General features: G+C 30.7%; 2 protein-coding genes across 3 annotated transcripts; one reads left to right on the plus strand and one right to left on the minus strand.

The window, feature by feature from the left end:
• The first annotated feature begins 2 nt into the window (after positions 1 to 2).
• wda (will decrease acetylation) lies at positions 3 to 4,285 on the plus strand. 2 transcript variants are annotated; one of them, XM_011147830.3, is made up of 10 exons: positions 5 to 186; positions 267 to 430; positions 1,104 to 1,443; positions 1,562 to 1,794; positions 1,909 to 2,091; positions 2,171 to 2,326; positions 2,535 to 2,682; positions 2,761 to 2,929; positions 3,277 to 3,460; positions 3,679 to 4,285. In XM_011147830.3, the coding sequence occupies exons 1-10, from the start codon at positions 115 to 117 to the stop codon at positions 3,800 to 3,802; spliced, it is 1,773 nt and encodes a 590-aa protein (XP_011146132.1). In that variant the 5' UTR covers positions 5 to 114; the 3' UTR covers positions 3,803 to 4,285. The 2 variants fall into 2 exon arrangements, with proteins under 2 accessions (XP_025154886.1, XP_011146132.1); XM_025299101.1 differs by lacking the exon at positions 3,679 to 4,285 and having other exon boundaries at positions 3 to 186; positions 2,761 to 2,966; positions 3,277 to 3,340.
• Positions 4,286 to 5,566: 1,281 nt separating this feature from the next.
• On the minus strand, positions 5,567 to 11,200 carry Dis3 (exosome complex exonuclease RRP44-like protein Dis3). Its single transcript, XM_011147832.2, has 14 exons — positions 11,055 to 11,200; positions 10,747 to 10,920; positions 10,414 to 10,571; positions 10,039 to 10,226; positions 9,681 to 9,907; positions 9,302 to 9,580; positions 8,923 to 9,207; positions 8,557 to 8,794; positions 8,200 to 8,458; positions 7,851 to 8,094; positions 6,648 to 6,868; positions 6,385 to 6,553; positions 5,998 to 6,276; positions 5,567 to 5,785 (listed from the first exon to the last, which is right to left on the minus strand). The coding sequence occupies exons 1-14, from the start codon at positions 11,106 to 11,108 to the stop codon at positions 5,630 to 5,632; spliced, it is 2,931 nt and encodes a 976-aa protein (XP_011146134.1). The 5' UTR covers positions 11,109 to 11,200; the 3' UTR covers positions 5,567 to 5,629.
• Between the last annotated feature and the right edge of the window lie 47 nt (positions 11,201 to 11,247).

The raw sequence follows: 11,247 nt of genomic DNA on the forward strand, positions 1-11,247 counted from the left end.
TACTGCGCATACGCGGATTTTGACTTTCTATCTAGCAGTAGTGACTGTCACGCGTATTGTGTTTGAGTTTGGTTTGAAACGGCGAGGCCCGTGGTTATCGTTGTCGGGGTCTTGATGAAGATGAAGCGAGTGAAGAATGAAATAATTAATGTACTTGACTCTTATCTGAAACGACGCCGCTATCAGGTATGAAATTGTGACCGTGAATTTTCACCATGCGTTTGATTTTCATAACCTCTATAACCTCGCCGCCACTATTGTTGCAGGCCAACGACGTCTTCTGTAATAACAAAAACGACCACTTGTTTTGTCAGAGCAGCGATCAAATGACAATGAACGCAACCGCCGAGTGCGGCACTTCCCGCGACAATTCGATTATTTTTAGTGCCATTACCATTGACATTACTGCGGCGGATCAAGCCTATCAACGGTTAAGTCTTATTACTTAAGCTTCTTTCAGAGTCGCACCACGTGATATTTGCTGGATTTAAAAACAATCCAATTGTTTGTAAACATAGGCACAATATGTTTAATCATATTTTAATATTATTGTTTTAATATTGTTGGTTCTTTTCTATTGTTTAACATTTTGTGAAGAAAAGCTAAGACACAACTAATCGTCAGACTTTGAAATTTATTTATTTCTTTATTCAGTTTGTTTTTTTATTCTTATATTCAAGCAAAAGCCAAAGTCTATATCAATTATTTGAATTTAACAATCTTATAATAAATGAAAAATAATCTTAAAATGTATGAAAAGCAAAGTGTTTACATAAACAAAATATTCTTTTCTGTATTGTGCAAATATCATACTTGTGTGTTGAATAATTTTATTAATATTAATTAATTCGTTAATCTATATTACATTTTATCTTGTTTCGCGTAGCTATAAAGTCAGGGGGTAACTTTTTATTATAATAATTGAATATTTTTCTGTTCAAATATGTAGTATTGAGTGATATAACTTACTATGTAGATATTAATTGAAGCAATCAATATATATCGGTACAACTTAATTTTATAAAGTGATATATCAGATTGATTATATTATTAATATAATTGTATGTATATACTACATAGACTAAAATTCTATTTCTTTTTAGTTTGAAGATATGGATGAATGCTATACTTAATGAAAAGATCAAAATAGAGCTGCAAGGACTTTTGTATCCAATATTTTGTCATCTTTATTTAGAAATGCTGCACGCTGGCAATAAAGAGGCTGCAATTCAGTTTTTAAAAGCACATCAAAATGAATTTATCAGTGATACTGAGAAAGATTTTCTAGAGGAGTTATCTGGTGTATTTTCAGTACAAGACATTGAACTGAGACCTTTGGTAAATGCATTTAGAACTAGAAAGTACAAAGTGGATTTATCAGAGCCAGCACATATCTGCCTACAGCGATATCTTTCCAAACATGGACATATAATATTAATGCAGGTAAATTCAATTAATTGTGCTCTTAAACATATTTTTCTTTTTCAAGTATCTTAATTCTATGCAAATGTTGTCAACTAAAAATTTATAGCAGTAAAATTACACTTACAATATTCTGCAGATTATAAATACGCATGTCACGATAATCGGGAAGGCAGATGGATCTCAAATGGAAGGAGAGGTACATGAAGAGAAAGGTCAAAGATACGAGGCAGGTATTAATGGCCATGTAGAACAGCCATCTGGCACTGGTGTAGATCGTGAAATGAGAGAATTGCAAGAAGCTATACGATTAATACGTGATAATGCTCATCAACCATTGAGGATATTCACAGTGAAAAATGCTATAGAAAAGTAATTACGAATTTCCCAATGTCTTCTGTGGATCTATTTATTTATGCTCACGATTTATTCTTTATGATTATGTTATTATCTATATCTAATATATATTTGTTTTGTATGTCGCAGCGCGAGTAGTGCTCTTATTACTCCGAAAATGGATAGATTAGCTGTAGGATTTAGTACGGCTGAAATACGTTTATGGGGTATAAGTGAAACGGTCTTACTTAAACCGAAACATAAAAACATACATATACCACTTGCCTGTGATGTACTTTCACCTCGTAACTGCAACGAGCAAGAAAATGCAATGTAATTATATCAGTTTCTTATTCGAATTTCAAGTACTGACATTTCACATGTAATATTTCACATAATTTGATGGTAACAGAAAGAGCGAAGCAGGAGCGATAATATTAAGAGGGCACACGGACGTGGTGCATGATTTAAGATTTATTCCGGAATCGGAGATTCTTCTGTCTGTATCGAGTGACAAGGATATGAGAGCATGGAGGCTCAATGATTACTCTTGCGCAACGATATATAGGTATATTTTCTTATTTATTATATTTAATATGCATGAATTATTTTTCGATGAAAATTTTATATAAAACTTTAACGAATGTACTTCATATTCGTGACATGTAATATTGTAAATGTAAACATTTGTCTATATACGAGAAATTAAATAGTGAAATCATAGTGAGATGTATATATAATACATAAACCATACGTGAATAATATTTTCATTACAGCGGCCATAGTTACCCAATATGGTGCATGGATACCAGTGTGTTCAATTTGTACACCGCTACAGGTTCACATGATAGAACTGCCAAATTGTGGTCATTGGATAGAACATTTCCACTGAGAATATTTGCCGGTCATTTTTTAGATGTCAATGTATATTTTTTTTATCCTTATGTGTCGTATCCATTTTGATGTAACACAGTAACACGATATATTGATATACTGTTTTAGTGCGTAAAGTTTCATCCAAACGCCCGATATTTAGCAACAGGTTCTGCCGACAAAACCGTAAGATTATGGTCCAAAGACGACGGCAATTTATTGCGCGTGTATGTTGGAGCACAGTCGACCATTTACAGTTTAGCATTTAGTCCAGACGGCAAATATCTGGCTGCTGCCGGTAATTACATGGAAAGATATATACTAGGATGACACAAGTAAATAGACACCTCATTGTTTATGTGTAGATATTCTAATTTTTTTTAAAGATGTGGTAAGAATATAAAGATGTGTCGCACAATTAATATCGGGTAGAACTTCTTTCTTTTACATTTATTAATGTTACTTTCTCACTTTAATTTTATGTAGTTTTCAAAACCAGATTTGTGTCTATTTACTTTTATTGTATTATTAATATGTGAAGTTGGTGCAAAAAGTTGGTTACTGTACTTTGTGTACCTACTTAATGAAATCGTGATAGTGAAATTAACAATTAATTCTTACGTGTAATTGAAAACATTTGCTTAGGTGACGACAAGTCTATATCAATATGGGATTTAGCAACCAATGCAGTGCTAACCGAACTGAAAGGTCATAAAGATACAGTTATGCATGTAGACTGGAGTTTGGATGGCCAATACATCGCCAGCGCAAGCATAGATGGAATTGTACGACTATGGCCTACTCAGGACTTCATCAATACTTTGAATGGGTGAGCTTTTAAATCCTTTCCTTTGTATTTTATATAATTTAAAGTCATTTTACAAGTGATATTAAATTACATTAATTGTACAATTCCTTCAGTATTAAATTATATAAATGTATATAATTGTAATGTTGTAATGAGAAACGTATAATTGTAAATAATTATAATAATTGTAATGTGTAATTGTAAAATTATATAAATGTAAAAATGTATAATTTTTCCAGCGGATCATCAAGCTCGATGCCACAATCTGAGGCGCCACAAATATACTCGACATGTTGCTCAAGCATTCTTTCGTTAAATTATTACAAAAAAAACAATTCGTTAATTTGTATCGGCACAGCATAGGATTTTTATTATTTATTGTTTTTATTTAGACTAAAATATACCTTTAAGTTCAATCGATCTTAATTGTTTTACCATTGTACAATTTTGTCACTCACAAGCTTTTATATTATTTATGAAAGAAAAAGGCACCACACACACCATGTCAGTGTATCATATGTAATGTTAGATTTATTTTCATTGTACCTTATTAATTATATGTAAAGCCTTTTTCACGGGTTTGTATATGAGAGTCGTAAGTTTTCATTTTTCCAATCTTTCAGAAGGAAGGAATATAGTCTTGTGCCTGTGGCATATTGTTCATGTAATACCGTGAACAAGGCTCGATATATTTGGATTCTATATATATATATAAAATCCAATATTTAATTTAAATAATTTGAAATATATAAAACGGTATATAGAAAATGTTTCAAAATTAATGTTAAATATTCTCCCAGGATTTACCCTGCTTATTAGAACAATGAAAGAAATTACATAAACATCCAGATGAAAAAAAATTGTTAATCTAGAGTACACTTATCAATATATACACATACGTGCACGCAACAGCATACATGTATGTTTTAATTACATTATTGAATTTGAAAACGCTTTTGGAAATATAGAGAACAAAATGAATTTAAAAAATAACATATTATATATTTTGTCGCAAGAATTTTTTAAAAAATTTTGTTCATAAACTTCTAAAAAGCTGTAAACAGATATATATGTTTAATAAGACTCTTATATAGATTTATAAAAACCATATATATTTATATTTACGGAAAGAGTGAGTAGAGGTCCTTTTGGATGCACCATGAGATATATATATATATATATATATATATAAATCCTTGTTTACTGTATTTATTATATTAATGAGAAAAAATCCTGAGGATACTTAACAATAATTTTAAAAGATTTTGTACATATTCAAATAAGAAGTAATAGTCCTCCTGAGACCAACCAAAATTATTCAGTATTATTAATAATAAATGAAATTAATAACGATTAATAACGATTAATAAAGAGTACAAAGAATTATATGTTTATTATATAAATATAGTTGAAGTTACATTCGATATCTAGCAAAATAATATAATTTTTATAAAACAACGTATTTATTATGTATTTTATATTGTATGTAAAATTATATTCTCAATTCTTTGTTTTTTTTCTTCCCCAATTTTATCATGATATTTTGTCTATATATACATATGTATATACGTACATATATATATATATATATATATATATATATATATAAGTAATTTTATATAATTTGAAATCCGAAACAATTTTATAAGTAAATAAAAGAATAAAAGTATGGTTGAATATTTTAGAATTTGTTATTCATTGGTATTAGATTAAGATATATCTAAAACATTAGGAAGACTATTACATCTTATTTATTGCAATATATTATTGCAATATATATATATATATATATATATATATACACACAACGCGACACAAAGTATGCAGTTTTTTACTATTTCATTATAAAAATGATGTGTATATAAAGCGTGCAATTTTATTTTCCATTAGAAAATTAAAATCATTTTTTCTTATTTTTAATCTTTTTCATTGTCATATTCGTCTATATAGTAATTAACTCATAATGAGACAAATAATCAAATTTGTTTATACACACCTTTCCTATGAGAATATATTATTTGATGACCCATTGACAATTTTTTATCTTGTTATAAAGATTTTGTAAATTGTGAATAATATTCTATTATAATGATAAAAGAATATAATTTTTATAAAACAATATGTATGTTTATTATGTTTATTATATGATATATGAAAGATTATATTGGAAGGATATCTTTTTAGAAAAGATTAATTCTTCTTTCTCTTTTTCTTTTTCTCAGCTTTCTTATTAATTTTGCTGGACTCTGGTTGCTGTTCTGCTTTGCGTTTTGATGTTTCTTTTATAGAATTTTCATTGTCATTGGCAACTTTTGTGTCCAATGGAGGAATGCTAAAACCTGGTATCTAAAATCATAAACAAATTATATACATATTTTGTATATTTTTTATTTAGATTGAGATAAGAGTTTAGTATTGCATTATTTTGGCTCCCTTGCTACCAGCAATACAATACATGCAATTTCTTTTAACATTATAATCCAGTATCATCATATCAATGTAACGGTTCAGAAACTTTAGGAATAATCGTTGAAAAAGTCTCTTGTTATACCACTCACCTCTGGTTTTACAAGTTTAAAGAATAATTTTTCATGTTGAATATTAGACCTGTCTAAACTTATTTGCACGATGATGAGGTCAAATGCTCGAAATATGATATCTCCGCAGGTTTGAGACTGATCTTCTGATTTATATATAAATGTAGTGGCCGACGCGGTAGGATTATTTAGATATAACGTTCCTTCTATACCATATTTTGGTATAAGCACTTGCAATGCATTTTTACGAACAAATAGGATATACCCTTCCTCATCCTGAACTTTGTCACGAAAGAACAGCTAAAACATATAAAACGATCGTTAAAAGTGCAATTTTGGTAAATTTATCAGAATAAAAAATTTCGAGTGAGATAAAAGAGATAAAATTGTTCGACAAATTGGACTAACATGTGTATGAAGCGCGACTGAGGCTCGGCTGGCGTACTGAGCCATTCGATTCCGATAGTTCAGATTTTGGCACAATAAATTATTCTTTTTCTTATCCAATAATTCTGGGTAAGTGGCATCGGCGCCTATGCATACAGATAACAATCGGTGCACAATTATATCAGCGTATCTGCAGCATCATGAAACATAAACAAGAAAGCTGTAAATATAAATTAATTTAACGACAGAGTTTTTTATTGATATCTCTGAAACATATGGCTTGCCTTCGAATAGGTGATGTAAAATGTGTGTAGATAGGACATGCCAGCCCATAGTGCGAATATTCTTCCGATTGATGCATTCCACTAATAAAATACACTGCTTGCATCATACATCGAGTAGCTAGTATTCTTAACATGGTATTAAAATAAGGGTTCGATACTTTTTTAGCTTCGTCCAACGATTGTGCTAATTCCTTACCAGTATTTACATTTATGGTAAAACCCTATAATAAATTTTAATGCTTTTAATGTCCTGATCGCGAATTATTCATACAAAGAATGATATACAGGGTGTCCCATTTTAATCCGGCCGGCTGAATAAAATTCGAGGATGATATTTTCCAGAAAAAAATGTCAGACAAATGTTGCTCAGTTCTAAGGGGGACATTCGATGCCATCAACAATTTTGACCTCGGGTGAAGGGTTCATGGTCATTCAAGGTCAACTTTTTTTTTCTTAAATGGGAACCCCTATTTTTCACATCGGCAATCGATTCTACGTAAAAAAAAATTAAACTTTTGTCTGAAGCATTTTTTTTTATAACGCAAACTAATTTCACTTATTCAGCCTCCAAAATTGAAATTTTCAAACTTTTTGAATTTTTTACTCGAGAATGGTGGGGCTTGGGGGGAAATTGCAGAAGACAAAAAGTTCTTGGAATGCTGCAAGGAATTTACTCGAATTTTCGCATAGTTGATCGTGCACTTTTTTCGAGGTACCTTCTGACAGGTAGAACATTGGCGGAAAAAAGTGCACGATCAACTATGCGAAAATTCGAGTGAATTCCTTGCAGCATTCCAAGAACTTTTTGTCTTCTGCAATTTCCCCCCAAGCCCCATCATTCTCGAGTAAAAAATTCAGAAAGTTTGAAAATTTCAATTTTGGAGGCTGAATAAGTGAAATTAGTTTGCGTTATAAAAAAAAATGCTTCAGACAAAAGTTTCATTTTTTTTTACGTAGAATCGATTGCCGATGTGAAAAATAAGGGTTCCCATTTAAGAAAAAAAAGTTGACCTTGAATAACCTTGAACCCTTCACCCGAGGTCAAAATTGTTGATGGCATCGAATGTCCCCCTTAGAACTGAGCAACATTTGTCTGACATTTTTTTCTGGAAAATATCCTCGAATTTTATTCAGCCAGCTGGATTAAAATGGGACACCCTGTATATTAATAACGAATATAATGCAATAATTAACTGGCAATACCTGATTTCGTGCAGCTTTGATTAATGGCTCCAAATTATTCTGTGGCGGTGTAGGATGTCTCCTTAACATAGCGCATTCTGGAAATTCAGCCAATATCTTCTCAGCAACACTAATGTTCGCAAGTAACATGAACTCCTCGACCATAGAATTAGTCTCTCTTAACTTTTTTACTTCCACATCAATTGGATCATGTGTCTCACTGTCTACTTGAAAACGTATCTCAGGTGATGCTAAAATTAAAGCGCTAAAAAAAAAAGTACGATTGTGATAAGAGATATAGAAGTTCCACAATAACACATAACATGTTTTATGTAGTATATACGCAAATATGACAACGCAATAAACATACCCATTCTGTATACGTCTCTTCTTAAATTTTTTCGCCAACTTATTCAATCCTCTCAATGAAACTGTGATAGCATCATGCTGGGTAGCATCGTCAATTTTTAATTGTGCTTCTTCATATGTCATAGCTTGGCGAGAGCGAATAATAGACTTGCAAAATCTTGTACTGATTATGTTTGCATGAGGATTAATCTCCCATATACAAGAGAATGCAAATCTTTCTTCATTTCCTCGCAAGGAACAAAGATTTGAACTAAGTAATTCTAAAACAAAAAGAAAATGCGCGCTTTAGATCGCATAATTTATATTACAATTGCATAAAAAAAAGTCATTAACGTAAAGTGCTGTTGTAGTATTTTACCTGGAACCATATCGATTCGTTTATCGACAAGATATACAGTAGTAGCGCGTAAAGCCGCTTCTTTGTCCAACGCAGTCCCGGGTCTTATGAAGTGAGACACATCTGCAATATGTACACCGACATTATAATTACCATTTGGTAATTTTTTGCAATGCAACGCATCATCGATGTCAGTGCAGCCTGGTGGATCCACTGAACAAATATCTAGGTGTCGAAGATCCTCCCTTTGCGCGATGTCCTGCAAATTTATGTGTATTTTTTCAATGATAGATCATGAGAAACGAAAAAATAAAATTATGCTTGATTATCGGCTTCGATTTTTTCATGCAAATCCTGGAGAACTCTGAACAACTAATCGATACATACCGCTTCCGTAATAATCCAGGGCAGTTTTGGGAGGAAGCTAAGAACAGCGTCAGAAAAACGGCTATGCGGAACGTCGTGTTCTAAAAGTAACACTTCATTTTCTGTCTCTTTATCTCCTATATTACCAAGTGCTCGTACAAAGTGACCAAGTGGATATCTCGAATGTCGTGGCCATGAATCTAATGCGACGATTATTCTTTGTTTACTTAATATTTCCGCTTGTCTAGTTTCTATTCTTATTTTCGGGATTTTCCTTTCAGCCGGGACAAATAGGTGTCTTACACTCTATCGATTATAACAGAAAAGATAATAATTCGCAACATAGTAAATAATAAGTCTTAATATTATAGAAAAAAGAAAAAATAATAGATATGTTTACCTCTTTAATTGCACTTGGCTGCAATATTCCGCAATATTGTCTCCATTTTCTCCTAATAATACCAACAATCTTGCCTGTTGGTATTCGTTCTTTCGTTTTTGATGCACTATACTTGGCAAACGTTTTTTCATCTTCTGGGACATCATCAGCATCTGCAATTTCTTCATCCTGCAGAACGATTTCACTAGGGGATGACCACTGATTATCCGGTAGAAGCTCGATCGCAACTATATCACCATCTATTGCTCTGTTAAGATTAGTTCGTCCTTGTACAAATATCTGAAACAATCAAAATAATAGTAAACAAATTAAATATAATTCTGATATTCACTATATTAATGCAACATTCAAACTGATAATAATTATACATATGCCTTACAGCTCTTTCCCTTCCTTCAACGTTCACATTGCCTTCGAGGAAATTTTCTCTTGATGCCAGGAATGTTCCTTGCAATAATTTGCCAGATGATATACCATCATGAATTTCTGCAGGTCCTAAATGGCAAGGGAACATATCTGGTTCATGAGAATCAGACGTATAAGAATGTTTGCATAATTTATCCAACAGAAAATTTCCATTTTTTAATGATGCAATGTAATCTTCCACTGTAAAAAGAGAAATATATTATTCAACTATATATTACAAATATTTGATATATATGTATGTTTATGTGTGTGCATGTATAATAAATATTTTAAAATTATGACTAAATAAGCTAAAATAAAACATATCCTACTTGATGCAACAAATATTCCACTTTCAGCTGCAAGTGTTCTGTTTTCTGCATCATCAGTCAATAAGGCAATCTTTACATTGTGATTGTCAAACTCCAAGTGGGTATTATACCATTGAACTGCAACTCTTATTGCTCTGTCATTACGATCATTTGCTTTTTCACCGGGTTCTCTTTCAATGTATGTTTCTCTAAACATATAATACAAAAAATATTTTATCTACATTACTATAATGACAAATATATATAAAATTTTATAAGTTTTATAAAACATTGAAAAAATATAATTACAATTATAACTATATTATAGCACAATATATAAAATTAAACACATACACGTATCATACATAATGTATGATATAATAAAACTTTATATACCTATGATGCTCATTGATAAACACAAAAAACTTCCGTTTTGCATCTACTATAATATTTTTCAACTTTTTATATACAGTGGAGCTTTTATGCCGAACTTCTTCCAATACAGTTTGCAGTATAATTACATTGCAGATAACATCTTCTTCTAATATATCTATCTGTAATTAAACATTAAATTAGTTAGGCAATATATAAAAATCCTAAGATATTTACCTAATTTGTATTATAAAGAAAAAGAACATTTGTAGGTAAAATATTATTAAAATAAAAACTTATATATAAATATTGTAAATATAAAATAAAATTGGGATTAGATTGTACAGTTATACTTACTTGATTCAAAATTATATTTGTATCAAGTACAAGATAATAAGGGTTTGGAATCAAAGATGATTTTGCACCAGCATCTTTCTCGTCTAGGATCATATTCCCAAGTCTTCCGTTACATTTCTTACATACTTTAAAACCACAACAAATATCATCTCGGAGATAATGTTCTCTAACGGTCTAATAAATAAAAAAACATTCACACTTAGATATTATTTTCAATAAATAAAATGAAAAATATTTAAAATACAAGTATTTTATCATCTTATTAAGTAGTAATAATTATAAATTTATCGATATTAATAAAACCATACCTTATATATGTTTCCTCCCTTCGTCTTTCTAAAAAAAATCTTCGTTGTTAACATATTTAGAAAAACATATGTATTTACTCATCAAGAAACACGGTATGTATTAAACACTAATAAAAGTGCGTAAATTTTGTATTCCTAACCGTAAATCAAACCATAAATCAAACGAGATAGCGGTAGATACTACAACTCTAAT

Source organism: Harpegnathos saltator, unplaced genomic scaffold (assembly GCF_003227715.2).
Source record: "Harpegnathos saltator strain DR-91 unplaced genomic scaffold, Hsal_v8.6 scaffold252, whole genome shotgun sequence".
NCBI lineage: Eukaryota > Metazoa > Arthropoda > Insecta > Hymenoptera > Formicidae > Harpegnathos > Harpegnathos saltator.